The following is an 18,953-nucleotide window of genomic DNA, read 5'->3' on the forward strand; positions in this document are numbered from 1 at the left end:
AATAGCCATTGGCAAGCAAACTATAAATAAAAATATTTCTTTTAATCTAGATGGTAATTAATATCATACATTGTGAAAAAGAAGTGAAATTACTTGGTGTAACACTTGACTATCAGCTTAAGTTTGCTGCCCATATTTCTAACATGTGTAAAAAAGCATCGAGAAAGTTAGGCCATCAAACGCCATGTACAGTAAACTTGTTTACAATTAGTTTAATGTACTGGACATTGGTTTCACATTAAATGGAAATATTCCGAACCCCAATTGGATAAAAAAAAGGTCCTACAGATGATACAAAAATATTCTAAATCAAGAGTTTCCCCATACATTATAGTGTTAAATGTTGAAAAAAAAAAATGATTACCAGCATCGAAAAAAAAACCGGAATAAAACGTTTGCGCGGAAAAATTTCTGGCACAGATAAATTAACAAAATACCACCCCCCTTTTTAAGTTAAGTGGTTGCTTCTTTATGAAAGCCATTTTGATGATTTGCAGTAGTTTAAAAATAATAAAGATGTCTCGATTAAGCATTAGAAAACGTAGGCTGCAGCAGCGTGCTTACAGGCGAAGAATATATATTTTTATTCTCATAAAGCCAATACATTACATGGGTAAGGACAACTACCCATGGGCTACACTCATTCAGATATACAGGAGCCAAACTCTGGAACGAAAGGCCGAATAAGATAAGGGAAGACATGCCTTTGGGTCAGTTTATAAGTTTGGTTGGTAATTGGGAGGGCAGTTCGTGTCAGTGTTCCGCATGCAGTTCTCAGTGAGCTGTAGATCATTTATATATTTATCTTGTATACTCTGGCTTTTATATTTTGATGCATAACTTTTTATTTGTGTTTTGAATGCTTGAATTACTTTTAGTACTTTATATAATAGCTTTTGCATGAATGTTAGTTTATCTACATTTGATGTTTACTTTTAATTTATATGCTTTAATTTTGCTTTTTAATTGTTGTGCTTGATATTATTATTTATTTTTTGCATGATGTTCTTACTGTTTTATGTGTTTAATATGATCTGAAAATACATTCAATTTTAATTTATCTCGGTTCAGCCGTGTTCTAAAACTTTTCCAGATACACAGGTTTGTTTCAGAGTGAAATTTGTAGTGTAAATACCAGAGTGAAATTTGTAGTGTAAACCTTTCAAGAAACATATTAACTTTTTACTATCTCTTTTATTATGTGCTGATATGGAATATCCTTTCTATTTATATATTTTATGGTTTAAAGTTTTGTACATACAAGTTCCCCCTCCCCTAAAACATAAATAAGGATACTGTCATGATCATCAAAATATACCTACATCAGGTAATATTACCTGTATTGTTTTAAAAATAGCAACATATTATTACCAGATAATGTCCTTGTCGGCACTTCGTACATAATTTTACTTCCCTGTGCAAATGTATTAGAACATTAGAAGTGAAAATGAGTTTTAGAAGATTCATACCCAAAAGAGCAAGCACTAGAACTGTGAAAAGGTAATTAAGAATTTATTTAATAAAATGGAACTTTAGTACTAAAGGCATACTGGCATTGACCGGCCCTTTTAAAACCAAAAGTAGAACCATTATAATATTTCAGTGTTGAGATCTGTTGAGCTTTTACCCAGAATTCTAGTTCAATCATTAAAGAAAAAAAAAAGCTCTGATCAGACCAAATCATCCAGTAAAATACCAGACTATTTTTTTCACGTATAAGCATGCCTAAAAAGAGAGGTCCATAAATTTGTTCCAACTACATACGTATACATTTGTGTAAATAAATACCTAGAATAGTATTTATATAACATGAGGGTACCTAAATTGCATATATTTTAACAGTTTTTCTTTCACGTACTTTTTTTTAATAGTTTTATAAAGTTCCTATTCTGTGTTTATTTTTTATATGTAGCCTTATTTTATTAATACCATGTTTACTATATAAAGTTCTATAGTTACACCAATTTCATTTTGAAATTGTATTAAATTATAGATAAATGTGTTTCTCTAATTCTATGGAAATATATCCCTTTCCGAACCAATTGTATAAAAAAATTGATCAAAATGTTCTAATAGCAGGTGTTAATGAAATTGACAACTTCGTGGAAAGTGGAAGGCACTGGAAGGGGATTTTGGTTTAGAAAAGAAGAAAATTTATCTTTTAATCATTAGGGAAACATATTATTACATAGTAACGCGTGGATTATCGGATTTATCCAATCTCGATAGTTAAAGTATAAATTTTAAAGTCCTCGCTTTAAAATTGATAATTTAACTATCTCGATTGGATAAATTCGATAATCCACTTGTATCAAATGATGTAATAATCTATAATATTTGAACCAACCTCCAAACAATCCATGATTCTGTAATGAGGAATACCCACATTTTATCCATGCTTGAATTCACATCCTTAAAATTCGAATAAAAGATCATGTGTTAATTGTTTTATTCATTCAAATATCAAGAACAGTTTGACATTAGTCCAAGCTTATTATTCATTTTTCGAGAAATGGATGCTTGTAACAAGTTATACTTGCTAATTTTAAAAAGATGAATTTATGTGAACGTTGCATGACGACGTTTCCGTATATTTTACTTTTCAAGTGAATGCTTCATCTGCTGATTTATACTGCAACTAGTTGTGCTTTTTTTGGTGCAATGTCAATTTCATTATGGAACGCTTTTTCCACAATCGGGGGTTCATTAAGGGATGAAAATGAATTTGAAATTTGTGTAACAATTTAAATAGCTTTCAATGTTTTAAATTAAAACCTTTTTATAAATTCATCGGGATATAAAAGCGTTGCCCGAATTACACTTTGTATGAAGCGCGGAAGCGCTTTATTTTAAAAATGTACACACGTTCAACGCTTTTACAACCCTATGAAATTACTAAAAGAAGCATTCAATGCGTATATATTTTTTTCGATATGATCATAATGAAAACACGATTACGATCAAGTTTTTATTTCATTTACATGTTCACTTTATTGTGGAAACGTGTGTCACCATGTATGTTACAATTCATGCAATTCATTTTGAAATGAAGAATGACGTACGCGGGATTGCTGTTATTCAATCAAAATAACGTAGAATAATGAATTCAACTGGAAACATACATCTAAAGTAATTATTCAAATAACATCCAAGTTCGATTCCAGACATTTTGTTATATATTGTTAATAATAAAGTAAATGGGTTCGATTCTTAAGACAGTGTAAAACGAACTTCCGTATAGAAGATGGCGACGTTAAATATGTTCGTAACAACAATTATGTCCTCTGTTAATTAATCGAATATGACCCACCGAATCAGACTCATCCCGATTTTCTACTTGTACGAGCAACACGACCTTGGTGCCACACGTGGAGCGGAATGTGCTTATCCTTCTGGACCATCTGAAATCAGCTCCGGATTTTGTTGGTTGCTCAGCCTGAAGTTTTGTATGTTGTGTTCGTTTACTGTTGATTGTCGTTTGGTCCTTTTCTGTTTTTGCTATGTTGTCGTCAGTTTGTTTTCTATACTTTTGAGTATGAATATCCCTTTGTAATATTTCGCCTTTCTATAATAACTTCTTGAATTTTCCAAATTTTTTATCATTTGATTATGGAAGTTAAATATTTATATTTTTTTATGAGAATGATTTTTAAAATTTTGCAGAAAGTTAGAAATTCAATCTTCGGAAGAGGAGAGAGCATCGGAATTTGAATATGACAGTGTAAAAGATGAAATCACTGCTGTGGAAAATGGTTTAAACCAGTTGAGAAAGAAACTAAAAACGACAAAAAAAGCTAAAGAAAAAAATCGAAGTCGTAACTTTGAAGCTGCTAGACAACATCTGTTACATAACGTACACGGTCATTTTAATTCTCTGAACACGGTATGTATAATTTCGAAATGTCAGAATCGGATATGCATTGAAAATATTATCTATTTTTATCATATTATTGTATACTAGAACACACCCGCGAAATCGCGGGCATTCAGAGCGTAGTTTAAAGTATGTAAAGTGTTGTTGGAAGAATTTTGTAAAATATTGAATGACTGGAGAATTTCAGCAAAAGTATCATAGGTTATTGGGGACAGGAAAATGTATTTTTTTTATTCCTCCTCCGTTAATTTCCAAAAAATCCCAATTTTTGGTTTTCTATCAATTTCAATATGAACATACATTTAGTATGTTATGAACATTTAAGAAAGGAGCCTGTAATTCAGTAGTTGTCGTTTGTTTATGTGTTACAAATTTGTTTTTCGTTCATTGTTTGTACATAAATAAGGCTGCTAGTTTTCTCGATTGAATTGTTTTACATTGTCATTTCGGGGCCTTTTAAAGCTGAGTATGCGGTATGGGTTTTGCTCGTTGTTGAAGGCTGTACGGTGACCTATTGTTGTTAATTTCTGTGTCTTTTTGGTCTCTTGTGGAGAGTTGTATCAACATGGCAATCATAACACATCTTCTTTTTTTTGTAATCAATGAATTTTGCATAGGCGGAATCAGGGGCTGGTGGGGGGGGGGGGGGGCTTGGGGATCCGCCTCCCTTTCGTGTGAAAAATTTGATTGATTCTATAGGGAATCACTGAAGCGTGACTGGAGCATCCTCCCTTTTAGGTCAGCCTCAGCGCCCCCCCCCCACCCCCCCCGCCTTACAAAAATTTCTGGATCCGCCACTGTTTTGTAAAAGATTTAATGACTGGAGAATTTCAAAAAAGGTATCAAAAGTTCACATGAATAATTTTAGCGCTTATCTGTATATCATGAACATTCATTTCTATATAAATAAAGTGTATTTACTCTCAATTCTAAGTTTACTTATCGATCCATGGTGGTCATTGATATAGTATACAGACCCTCTCTATTTAATAAACTCTGTGACCGCCGTGGGTAGTAAACTAGAAAATGATAGCAGATAGAATTTTGAAAATACACTTTATTCGTAGTATATGTAGTATGTTCAAAGTATACAGAAAAACGCAAACCGGAAGTCTAATCTGACTTAAAATTTCGTCCAATGACGGGACAATATCCGGATGCCTTTTTTCTCGTTTTTCTCCCAAAATAACTCAATCTGAATAATCATATGAATGGATGACAAATGCGACTATGCACTGTACCTATAGGACACAGAAGCGTGTTGATTAATTTATTGTTGAAAGAAGAGAAGCGACACACAAAATGAGGTCTTCTCGTTTAATAGTACTAGAACACACCGTGATATCGCGGGTCCGTGACTGAATTAAAGTATATAACTATTCGCAAGCCTTATTTTAGTATTAGTATTGTCATCTGATATAGTCATGCCGATTATAAGATACACAGTTTTCTCTGCTTTCAAATCTTTCTGTTTGAACCCGTCGAACTTGAACTTATCAATTATTGATAATATTAATTATTTGGAAAACAAAAGGTCCTGGAATGGAGTACTTTTTAATCAACAGCATTGTCCTATATTAGTTATAAATAAAGTTGAATTTTTTGATTCGCTGTTTTACGTCATGCCCGCTAACAAATTGAAAACTGTACCTATACGCCTTATTTTAGTCCAGATTTTTAGTATTCGTATTGTTATCTTAGAAAGTCTAACTGATTAAAATACTACAATAGGTAACAATTTGACAATTAAGTAGTGTCAACCCTGTAATTATGACCCGTGTAATACTATATAGCATATTAATCCTGAATACACCGTTTGGTGGTGCGCCTGTCAGATGCGGAACGTACAGATAAGGTAATCGGTAACAGGTGAATATACTATTGGTATCGGTATCGGACTCGACCCGGAACTTCTTAATTATTGGCAATATTAATTACGTGGAAAACAAAAGGGCCTGGAGTGGTGTAATTTTTAAGCTTCACCTTTGTACTATATTAGTTATATATAAAGTTGAATTTTTTGATTCGTCGTTTTTACGTGATGACGGCTGACAAATTGGACCTCGTAATTTTAGTATTATAGATTCGTATTGTTATCTTAGAAAGTTTAACTGATTAAAATACTACAATAGGTAACAAATTGACAATTAAGTAGTGTCAACCCTGTGATCATGACTCGTGTAATACTATATAGCATATTAATCCTGAATACACCGTTTGGTGGTGCGCCTGTCAGATGCGGAACGTACAGAAAAGGTCAGTGGCGGATCCAGAAATTTTCATAAGTGGGGTCCCACTGACTGACCTAAGAGGGGGCCCGCTCCAGTCATGCTTCAATGATTCCCTATATAAGCAACCCAATTTTTTCCCAAAAAGGGGGGCCCGGGCCCCCTGCCCCCCTAAATCCGCCTCTGAAGGTTATCGGTAACAGGTGAATATACTATTGGTATCGGTATCGGTATCGGACTCGACCCGGAACTTCTTTATTATTGGCAATATTAATTACTTGGAAAACAAAAGGGCCTTGGGTGGTTTAATTTTTAATCTACATCTTTGTACTACATTAGTTATATATAGTTGAATTCTTTGATTCGTCGTTTTTACGTGATGACGGCTGACAAAATGGACCTCGTAATTTTAGTATTACAGATAGATAGATAGATAGATAGATAGATAGATAGATAGATGAGAGAGAGGTCCCTACAGGAGTCTCAGATCAGCCGCGGAATATGTAAAACTTGAGAACTGAGATACACACACATTGTGTTTGAATTAGAATTATTAATGGAATAAATAAGATATAGCCAAGTATTTCTAAAATATATAAAGCTAAAACTAGTCCAGAGTTTAAAAAATATTTTGAAAAGATTTAACAGAAGTTATTGTAAAGATCGGTCATCAATCAACCATTTGTCCCCCGAAAAGTGGCGGGGAATCCTTATAGAAAATTCCATAATAGTAAAGAAAAAAAAAAGACATTTGCAAATATCATATCATATTCAGACAAATAATTTCGTTGACTATTTATGTAGACCAAGCCTTATCTACTGTCAATCAATGTAAAACACAACGAATATAGTTGTGCAATAGGAGGATACAATTTAACCATTTTTGCAAGTTGTCGCTCACTTCTTAATTATTTTTTTAATTTAAAAAAAAATCAATGTAAGAGTTTGTAGGTGTCAATTTTCAGATTAGATTCAATATCAGAATTCAAATCAGAATTGAAGAACGACACACGAAATCGGTATCCCCAATCTCATTGTTTGTTTACTCTAATGAGATTTGATAGTATCGTAACGCGCTCTAAAGGATCGGCGTTTCTCTTGGATTATGTCTTAATTTTAGGGCTCATTTAATATCTGGCCGAAATTATCGATGTCAGGGCCGTGACTAGCTTTTTTTTAAAAAGTGAGGCAGACTATATTTGCCAAGCATATTGAGGCCAATTAATTTCGGCCAGGGGTCTCGGGGAAAAGCCAGTGGCGGATCCAGGGGGGGGGGGTGTTCCGGGGGTTTGAACCCCCCTTTTTTGGCCGATCAATGCATTTGAACGGGAGCATATAGTAGGAACCCCCCTTTACTCTGTGTTGGGAACCCCCTTTTTAAAATGGCTGGATCCGCCACTGAAAGTTGTGGAAAAATGACGCAGAATAGTGAATTCAGAGCTTTTCCCAGACCCTTTCTTAATCTAAAAAAAATCATTGTTGTAGAGTATGATTGATTCGTTCATTGTTTAAAAACATCTAGAGACTGTCAAGATAAAGAACAGGAATAAACGGCCTATTCATTGATAATTTGTGTTTTTCGTGTGTATTGTATGCTATTTTCTCCCATGCACATTTATTCCATATCTCTTTATTTTCTATTTAAGGGCCTAAGCACGGTCTTTAATGGAATTAAACTCAAGTTTAAAACAAAATTACTGATTTACAAATGAAATTCAACACTAAGACAATAGTCACAAAGAAGGTCAAACCAATGAATAATTGACAAACCTATGACAGATAAAACACATAAGGACAAACAATAGACATTCAACACTTAAAACTAAAATTAAATGAGTGTCAAGGGGTGTAAAACTTGCTTTTTGCAAGACACTGGCAATGAAAACAATTTGATATAAAGACAAGCTTTCGTTTCAAATCAGGAGTTATGGTTTTTGAAAAAAATATAAACTGTGTGCAGGTGTGTGATAACGTAATAATATTTTAAATAAACTCAACATAGATACCAGGATTGAAATTTTATATTTACGCCATACGCGCGTTTCGTCTACTCATCAGTGACGTTCGAATCATTTTTTTTAAAAGGCCAAATAAAGAACAAAGTTGAAGAGCATTGAGGACCAAAAATTCCTCAAAGGTTTGCCAATTACAGCTAAGGTAATCGATTCCTGAGGTAGAAAAGTTTTGTTACATTGTAACTACGGGGCGCCGAATGGGACTCTTGTGGTTTTGTACAAAATTCAATTCTGTCATAACAAAATCATTTTTGTCTTACAAAACTATGTGCTACAGACTTGTTTTGTGAGAACTTCAATTTTGTGATGACAAAATTCATTTGTGTAGACAAAATTAATTTTTGTCATGACAAAATTCATTTTTGTAGACAAAATTCATATTTGTCATGACAAAAGTCAATTTTGTCTAAAAGGTATGCAAATATAAACATATTTGCATACAAAATTGACTTTTGTTACCTGATATGGAAATTAAATCACAAAAGTCAATTGTGTGAGGTAAGATTCAATTTTGTGAGACAAAATTGACTTTTGTGAGACAAAATTGACTTTTGTGAGACAAAATTGATTTTTGTGAGACAAAATTCAATTTTGTGAGACAAAATTCAATTTTGTGAGACAAAATTCAATTTTGTCAATTTTGTTGAGACAAAAGTCAATTTTGTTAATTTTGTTGAGACAAAAGTCAATTCTGTCAATTTTGTTGAGACAAAAATCAATTTTGTTGAGACAAAAATCAATTTTGTTGAGACAAAAGTCAATTTTGTTAATTTTGTTGAGACAAAAGTCAATTTTGTTAATTTTGTTGAGACAAAAGTCAATTTTGTCAATTTTGTTGAGACAAAAGTCAATTTTGTTGAGACAAAAGTCAATTTTGTTGAGACAAAATTCAATTTTGTCAATTTTGTTGAGACAAAAGTCAATTTTGTCAATTTTGTTGAGACATAATTCATTTTTGTCAATTTTGTGTAACAAAAGTCGATTTTGTATGCAAATTAGTTCACAGAAACCAAACTAAACTAATTTGAATACAAAATTGACTTTTGTCGCCCAATTTTCAAATTAGGTAACAAAATTCAAGTCTGTGTAACAAAAATGAATTTTGTCATGACAAAAGTGACTTTTGTCCGCTGATAGATAATTTTGTATGACAAAATTTTAAATTTGTAGTATGATACAAATTTTGTTAAACTGAACTTATTTTTGTTGAACAAAAGTCACTTTTGTCCGTACAAAATTGAATTTTGAGTACAAAACCACAAGAGTCCCATTCGGCGCCCCGTAGTAACAGTCAATTTATAATTATAACATATCAATGATAACTAATGTCAACACAGAAGTGCTGACTACTCGGCTGTAGATACCCTCGGGGAATTAAAACTCCACCAGCAGTGGCATCGACCAAGTTGTTGTAAATAAACTCATTATAGATACCAGGATTGAAATTTTATATTTACGCCAGAAGCATTTTCGTCTACAAAACACTCATCAGTGACACGCGATATAGAAATGTTAAAAAGGCCAAATAAAGTACGAAGTTGAAGAGCATTGAGGACCAACAATTCCTAAAAGTTTTGTCAAATACAGCTAAGGTAATCTTTTCCTGAGGTAGCAAAGCCTTAGTATTTCAAAAGTTCAAAACTTTGTTAACAGTTAATTAATAATTATAAGATATCAATGATAACTCAAGTTAACACAGAAGTGCTGACTTATGTGATGTTACGTGTTCACAGGGTTAAGCGTGTCTATTTTTATTTTAGAATAGGTTAGTTACCAGTTTGATACTGGTTCCAAAATGTTCTATTTACAGGATGTAATACAAATAAACTTTATTCATATAGTGACATCAACGAAATAATATATATATACAACTGCTCTTGCTTCAACAGTTGAATTAATCTATACATCAATCATTACACTTTAAAATATATACAAATGATACAAATTTGTACATATACTAATTTGTCTTTTGTGAGGGACACATGCTTGTCCTCTTTGTACACTAATGTACTCTACAATTTAACACACTGTCTTAACGTACATGAATGTACCCTACAAGCTACGACTTGTCATAATGGTACATTGTGGTACCCTAAAATTGAACGCACTTGTCTTGTACGTTAAACTAAATACTTGACAAACTACAAGTTGTACAAGTAAAAAATAACAGGCACAAACCTTGTCCTTTGTTAGTTTAAACATATTTTATTGTTCAAAACAAAAGTCCTTTGTTGCATTACAATCATGAATTGCAATTCCATAAAAAAAGGAGGAATCTTACAGGCACCAACCTGTTCTTTATTACACTTAAATTAAAATTACTTGTATAAGAGATATCCTTCTCTAATAATTACGTACCGTAAGTATCATGCCATCGTCTTTGTTGTCTTCATACGAATGACAAAGAGCAAGGAATCGCCCCTGCTTATATACCCCAATGGTAGCCGTACCATTCTTGAAGAAGGGGTTGTCTTCTAAATTGCCTTATTTCTTGTATTAGAGTTTCCTCTGGAACACCTCTTCATATTTGACCTGACCCAATGTTTACCCGCCAAACATCTAATTCATTTCTATGTTTATTTAATTTTATTTTATATAAATGTATAAAATAAGGCCTTTGCCGAACTATAACTAAAGTAAACGATCTAACATAAGATTCAAATCATCACAGTTATATATAATCAAAAGATTAGAAAAGATACTTTTATAAAGGATGCAAGTTGTCAAAATAGTATTACAATAAATATTAATAATCTTTTTTTTTTTCAATGCTACATATTTGCATAAATAATTGTTTTCTGTCTATCGTATTGTTATTTATATGTTTGTTTGTTTGTTTTTATTTAGAAACAATCCTATTGGTTGGATTTAAAACTAATACAATTCTTATTCTTATTTTTATTCTGAAAATTGAAAAACGGTCTTTCCAGTCGTGACCATGCTTTTCTGACTCATGAACCAAAGCTTTTTAATTTTTTTTTATATATTGGTACTGGTGACAAATTTGAGGTGGAGTTCAACAGTTTTTGATTGTCACTTTTAACGTTCAGAGTTGTGGTCCGTGTGGTATTGAAAAAAATGTCAGTAGGACACACATACATGTTACAAAACCCGGTTTGCTGTCGCTCTGACAGCCTTTAATATTTAATTATGTTTTCGAGTATTAGCTGTACCGTACTTTTAATAATTTCTGTATATTAAACTTCAATAAGTTTTATACTAGTTCTTAAAAGATTGTTTGTAAGCCAATAACAAGACACGGGTAAGCACTAGCATGGGGCATCACATAAATTACAACGTAGGAGATTAAGTGTATGATTAGACACCAATCAAAGAACAGATTATGTAGTTTCAACAATGTCTAATCGGGCATCTAGACAAAGTAAGAGATGAATTTAACGGAGGCTACCAAAATATCAGAATAACAGGAGTAGAAGTTATAGAATCATTTACATTATTTGAAACAGAAAATAATCATTGATTTTATCCAGTGAAAGAAGTATGTTTGTTGCATATTTGTCGAAACTTTTATTTTTAGTGTAATGAATATCTAAAATATGAAATTTTAAAATACTATATTGACTTGTGAAAATTTGTAGAGACTTCCCCTCTCCCTTCCAAGTACCAATTGCATCGTATTTATTTTATTATATTGATTGGTATGGACAATATATATTTTCAAAAGGCGGACAAAATTTCTGACTTTGCATACATGTTCCTTTTCTTCGTTATTAAGAACGAACATTAGTACTTATCATGAAAAAAAGGTTTATTATCCGTTATTTTTTTTTACAATTTCCTGTATTAAAGAAGAAAATAATACGAATACATATATTCTTGGGATCTTAAGGCCTTACAACTTTCATAAAAGCACATATTTGTCTGTTTTCAGTGTAGTTTTTATAGCTTTTATATTTAGACTAACGAGTTGTTATTGTTGGCTTTCGTTTTTTGTATAGACCAGTGGAAGTAGGTTCTTAATACTAAGTATTGAAGACTTCATCACTTTGATAGACCACTTGTGTAAATATATACTACGTGCGCAGATATGTGCTGGTGAATATTTAAAGTAACTGTTTAGTAGACGTTAATGAAACAAAACCAAAATATACAAAACCTCCAATAGATTATAATTCTTAAATGAAAGAATAAAGAAAAGTATATCTATCAATTTTAAATACTATTAGTGCTGCTTGTAATTACGATCATGTTCAGTTCAATTTAAAACTAGGGAATCAACTAACCTTAAGATTAACGACATAACTGTTGTATATGGAGAAGAGCTTATCAGTTTATATTTCTTGTAAGAATACAGGACTACATTTTTGATATTGTTTTCAGGGCTTTAATGTTGAATTTGAAGAAATATCTATTCTAAAAGCTGAAGTTAGGCAATACGAAGATCAAAATAGAATTGACAAAAAAGAAAAGTCTGACAGAGAGAGGAAAATCAGAGAATTGAAATCTGGGATAGAAGAACGCGAAAATGCACTACAAGACAAAGAAAGCAAGTTAAGAATTACGTAAGTAGAGAAGCTACTACAGGTCTAAATGTCTTTTGTGAAAATAATTTTACAAAGCATAATATTATTGTATAACAATAAAAGAAATCTGCAAAATATTATCAGATTAATTAGGTAAACATTGTTTTTCTTTTCTTTAAATAGCACTATATTTTGCCAATCTTAAATCGATAAAATATGCAGAGTACAATCTGTAAAAGACCATATTGTTTCTCGTATATCATTGAGATTAGAAACTTAAACTGAAATTCGAAAATGGGACCGCAATTTAAAAAACGAAATACTAGAAATGTCTTTCACAAATCTGCAAGATACATGTATACGTTGTTCCTCTGTATGAGCCGATATTTTTTTTTATTTTTTTCTGTTTTATTGCAGATAAAATGAATGAAGTTGTAAGCCTCGTTCGAAATATAACCATGAATTCCACGCAACTTCTTCTGATCTTTAACTCTATATATTTCCACCTTCAAGTCTATATTGCAACGTTTTATATACTTTTATCAGTGTATTCAGGGAATACAAGTGTATGTTCTGAGAATTGTTATGTTTATGTTTGTAACAATAATGGAATGTTGTCTTACTTTACTAGAACATTTGATTTTTCACTATTTAGAGAAAACGAGATAAAGAAACAGCAAAGTGAATATGAAACACGGTAAGAGAAATTGAGACCAATATTCAATGTTCCCTATATTATAATGTCTTGAATACTACACAGTCATATTCTGAAATCGATTGTATGAGATATGAAGATAACTTTGAAGCACCTGTTTTCAGAACTGGTTTGTGTTGCTCATTGGTAATTCAATGAGTTTTCCCTTGTAGAAACAAAATTTAGGTTGTTGATTAATTGAATACGAATAAGAAAAAAAACTAGTGTCCTGGCAAGTATGAAATTGGTCGAAAAGAGCGTCTAAAATCAGTTATTTTGAATGTTACGAACATCTATATTTCAAGGACTATAGCACGTTATTCCTCTTTAACTACCAATATGATAACTTTTCTGTCTTTAGCAGACTCAAGGCATTGTGTTTCCACCAAAACCTTACCATATTAGCGCAACAATATGTCTCTGCACGAATTTTTGCCCAAAGATTTCATATTTTTTCACTTTTGTCCGACGGTCACGTGACTTTTGGAAATATACCACGTGACTAAAACAGAACGCATAATCTTCAAACTTAATTTTCTGAAATATTTGACCAATCACCTTTCAGTTGAGCCCAACATGGCATGTGCATGACCATTGGTGCAAATTTGAACTTTGATAGTGTCTTTTCGATAAGTAAAGGTCTAAAATGCCTGAAAGGGAAAGGGTTAAGTATGCATGTAATTATTTCAATTATACAATAATTGAACATAATGCTAAATGAATTGAGGCAAATACAAAATGTAAGTAATAAAATTGAGAAAGGAAATGGGGAATGTGTCAAAGTGACAACAACCCGACCATAGAGCAGACAACAGCCGAAGGCCACCAATGGGTCTTCAATTTAGCTAGAAACTCCCGTACTCGTAGGCGTCTTTCAGCTGGCCCCTTAACAAATATGTATACTAGTACAGTGATAATGGACGTCATACTAAACTTCGAATTATACACAAGAAACTAAAATTTAAAATCATACAAAACTAGCAAAGGCCAGAGGCTCCTGACTTGGGACAGGCGCAAAATTGCGGCGGGGTTAAACATGTTTATGAGATCTCAACCCTTCCCCTATACCTCTAGCAAATGTAGAAAAGTAAAAGCATAACAATACGCACATTAAAATTCAGTTCAAGAGAAGTCCGAGTCCGATGTCAGAAGATGAAACAAGAAAATAAATAAATAAAATGACAATAATGCATAAATAACAACAGACTACTAGCAGTTAACTGACATGCCAGCTCCAGACCTCAATTAAACTGATTGAAAGATTATGTCTTCATCATATGAATATCAGTCACAATCCCTCCCGTTAGGGGTTTAGTATCATACTATCATAAAATATATGAGAAGAACATAACCTGTGTCATGCCAACAACTAAGGATTTTCTTATCCCAGGCATAGATTACCTTAGCCGTATTTGGCACAACATTTTGGAATTTTGGATCCTCAATGCTCTTCAACTTTGTACTTTTTTGGTTTTATAAATATTTTGATATGAGCGTCACTGATGAGTCTTATGTAGACGAAACGCGCGTCTGGCGTACTAAATTATAATCCTGGTACCTTTGATAACCATTTACACCACTGGGTCGATGCCACTGCTGGTGGACGTTTCGTCCCCGAGGCCATCACCAGCCCAATAGTCAACACTTCGGTGTTGACATGAATATCAATTTTGTGGTCAATGCTCAATGCTCTTCAACTTTGTATTGTTTGGCTTTATAAATATTTTGATATGAGCGTCACTGATGAGTCTTATGTATACGAAACGCGCGTCTGGCGTACTAAATTATAATCCTATTTACACCACTGGGTCGATGCCACTGCTGGTGGACGTTTCGTGAATATCAATAATGTGGTCATACGATGTTAATGCAATGTAATCACTGCCCTGCGATTTCAACCATGATTAATAATATATTTAAATAAAATATCCACGTTGCGATGCCAATTGTAACTCATTCCTTTAACAACCAAAACGTTCCTGATTGGGTACCATTAGTATATAACCCAGAACTAGAAAGTAAAGAAACAACATACATGGTCTTTCGCTTCATTTTTATACGACCGCAAAAATTGAAATTTTTTTGGTCGTATATTGGTATCACGTTGGCGTCGTCGTCTGCGTCGTCCGAATACTTTTAGTTTTCGCACTCTAACTTTAGTAAAAGTGAATAGAAATCTATGAAATTTTAACACAAGGTTTATGACCACAAAAGTAAGGTTGGGATTGATTTTCGGAGTTTTGGTTTCAAACATTTTAGGAATTAGGGGCCAAAAAGGGCCCAAATAAGCATTTTCTTGGTTTTCGCACTATAACTTTAGTTTAAGTATATAGAAATCTATGAAATTTTGACACAAGGCTTATGACCACAAAAGGAAGGTTGGGATTGATTTTGGGAGTGTTGGTTCCAACAGTTTAGGAATTAGGTTCCAAAAAAGGGCCCAAATAAGCATTATTCTTGGTTTTCGCACCATAACTTTAGTGTAAGTAAATAGAAATCTATGAAATTTAAACACAAGGTTTATGACCATAAAAGGAAGGTTGGGATTGATTTTGGGAGTTTTGGTCCCAACAGTTTAGGAATAAGGGGCCCAAAGGGTCCAAAATTGAACATTGTTTGATTTTATCAAAAATTGAATAATTGGGGTTCTTTGATATGCCGAATCTAACTGTGTATTCTTAATTTTTGGTCCGGTTTTCAAATTGGTCTACATTAAGGTCCAAAGGGTCCAAAATTAAACTTAGTTTGATTTTAACAAAAATTGAATCCTTGGGGTTCTTTGATATGCTGAATCTAAAAATGTACTTAGATTTTTGATTTTGTGAGTTTTCAAGTTGGTCCAAATCGGGGTCCAAAATTAAACTTTGTTTGATTTTATCAAAAATTGAATAATTGGGGTTCTTTGATATGCCAAATCTAACTGTGTATGTAGATTCTTAAATTTTGGTCCCGTTTTCAAATTGGTCTACATTAAAGTCCAAAGGGTCCAAAATTAAACTAAGTTTGATTTTAACAAAAATTGAATTCTTGAGCTTTTTTGATATTCTAAATCTAAAAATGTACTTAGATTTTTGATTATGGGCCCAGTTTCCAAGTTGGTTCAAATCAGGATCCAAAATTATTATATTAAGTATAGTGCAATAGCAAGAAATTTTCAATTGCACAGTATTCAGCAATAGCAAGAAATCTTCAATTGCACAGTATTGTGCAATAGCAAGAAACTTTCAATTGCACAGTATTGCGCAATAGCAAGAAATCTTCAATTGCACAGTATTGTGCAATAGCAAGAAATTTTCAATTGTACAGTATTGCGCAATAGCAAAAAATATCTAATTGCACAATATTGTGCAATAGCAAGAAATTTTCAATTGGAGTTATCTTTCTTTGTCCAGAATAGTAGTTGAATCAACTTAAATCATTGTTTTGTACAATATACAATGTATATTCACTTTTACTACCAACTGATAAATTAAAACAATCTTTACCATTCAGCGATAACAACCACTTTATTTTACATTTTAATATTTTATGATGTATTTAAATGAGTAGTTATTGTTGCAAACTCCATTAGAAATTTGAATTGAGATCAGTTTTGGAAAAAGGGAAAGGGGGATGTGAAAAAAAAAATGGGGAAAGGGGGGGGGGGGTAAATTTTTCTCATTTCAGATTTCATAGATAAAAAGGAAATTTCTTCAAACATTTTTTTGAGAGGATTAATATTCAACAGCATGGTGAATTGCTCAAAGGAGGCAAAAAAAAAATATTTTAAGTTCATTAGACCACATTCATTCTGTGTCAGAAACTTATTCTGTGTCAACTATTTAATCACAATCCAAATTTAGAGCTGAATCCAGCTTGAATGTTGTGTCCATACTTGCCCCAACCGTTCAGGGTTCAACCTCTGCGGTCGTATAAAGCTGCGCCCTGCGGAGCATCTGGTTAAACTTGCACCTCGAATTTGACATGATGCACGTTCACCTCAATACCAGAATCTATGACAAACGAGAGTATTGTAACTTTGAAATTATCAATTTCCTCCCACCTTACCAGTAATATACCAACTTCACCTGCATATGGGATATACATTTTCCAAGTTATTCGGTATTCAAGAGCTTGCAGCTTCTACTTCGACTCTTTAAAACGTCACCAGTTTCTGAGAAGAAAGTTAATCAACCAGGGTAGGTCAAAAGTAAACTCATCATAGATACCAGGATCAAATTTATATAAATCACGTCTCTCATCTTTTTTCTGAAAAAAGTTATCGGAAAGTACCAAGATCTTGTTGATAAATATTCAGCATCAACTTCACAAAAAAAAAATCAAGTTGGTCTTTTAGTATTTCCTTGGAATTGATGTTGTTGAACATCTTAATAACGTGTTATAGTATTCTTTTGATAAATTGTCTTTATGAATATTACTTTTACCGGTAAGTCTGTTTTTGGTGATATATATTTGATTTGACTCTGTACCTATGTATCCCGTCCTTGCATTATTGTTCTGTGATAAAAAAAATTATTTATATATTTCATTTTTGCTAATTTGCTTTGTCGATATGCCTCTTTATGTTTCTTTGGTACATATGACGTGGTTCTGTAAATATTCATCCCGTCATTGTGTTATTGTGCTATGGTTAACCTTTATAGTCCTGTCATTCATATTTGCTTATTTGCCTTTGTATATATATAAAAAAAAGAAGATGCGCTATGATTGCCAATGAGACAAGAGACCAAAATGACAGAAATTAACAGCTATAGGTCACCGTACGGCCTTCAACAAGGAGCAAAGTCCATACCGCATAGTCAGCTATAAAAGACCCCGAAATGACAATGTAAAACAATTCAAACGAGAAAACTAACGGCATTAATTATGTACAAAAATTGAACAAAAAACAAATTTGTAAAAAAAAAAAAAAAAAAAAAAACGACAACCACTGAATTACAGGCTCCTGACTTGGGACAGGCACATATTAACGTGATCCCAAACCTCCCTCTAACCTGGGACAGTGGTATAACAGTACAACATAAGAACGAACTATAAAAATCAGTTGAAAAAGGCTTAACTCATCAGATGAACAAAAATACAAGTGGACGTGGCCGGGTATATGCCTTTTTGTGCTTCTTTGTTATATATTTGTTTTATTTAATAGTGATAAAGATTATAACACAATGTTGAGTGCTGTACCCTTATTTTTGACATTTTTATCTATAATGTCTGTTTGTTTTGTTCACACATCGTTGTCAATATACTAATAATGGATTTTGTGGGACTGTCATAGAAGTGAGATGTTTAGCTATCTATATTAAAACCAGGTTCAATCAACCAGTTTCTACTTAACAAAATGTCTGTACAATGCCAGGAATATGTCAGTTGTTAACCGCACGTTTGATGTGTTTGACCATTTGATTTTACCATTTGATTAGTGACTTTTCGTTTTGAATTTCCCTCGGAGTTCAGTATTTTTGTGATTTTCCTTCCTTTTTAACAGAGAGTTAGTTTTCGATAGGTCTAAATTGTGGGTTCTTGGTAATTTCTTAAAAAATTGTGAAGTATATCTTCATTTTACTTTTTGAAATATACCACTTTATTGTCTGATTAAGATCTATTTTGTCACTTTTACGCAAATTCAACTATTTTTTTATACATACCGTTCCCTAAGTT

General features: G+C 32.6%; 1 protein-coding gene across 1 annotated transcript in view; it reads left to right on the forward strand.

Annotated features, from left to right (window-relative positions):
• The first annotated feature begins 1,398 nt into the window (after window positions 1–1,398).
• The window catches only part of LOC139485302 (putative leucine-rich repeat-containing protein DDB_G0290503), a 38,581-nt gene continuing 21,026 nt past the window's right edge, over window positions 1,399–18,953 (forward strand). Inside the window, exons 1-4 of the mRNA XM_071269712.1 lie at window positions 1,399–1,500; window positions 3,664–3,883; window positions 12,459–12,640; window positions 13,257–13,298. Of these exons, the coding sequence (XP_071125813.1) occupies window positions 1,448–1,500; window positions 3,664–3,883; window positions 12,459–12,640; window positions 13,257–13,298 (497 nt within the window). The 5' untranslated portion in view covers window positions 1,399–1,447. The remainder of the gene's footprint in view (window positions 1,501–3,663; window positions 3,884–12,458; window positions 12,641–13,256; window positions 13,299–18,953) is intronic.

The sequence above is a fragment of the Mytilus edulis genome, chromosome 8, assembly GCF_963676685.1.
Source record: "Mytilus edulis chromosome 8, xbMytEdul2.2, whole genome shotgun sequence".
Taxonomy (NCBI): Eukaryota; Metazoa; Mollusca; class Bivalvia; order Mytilida; family Mytilidae; genus Mytilus; species Mytilus edulis.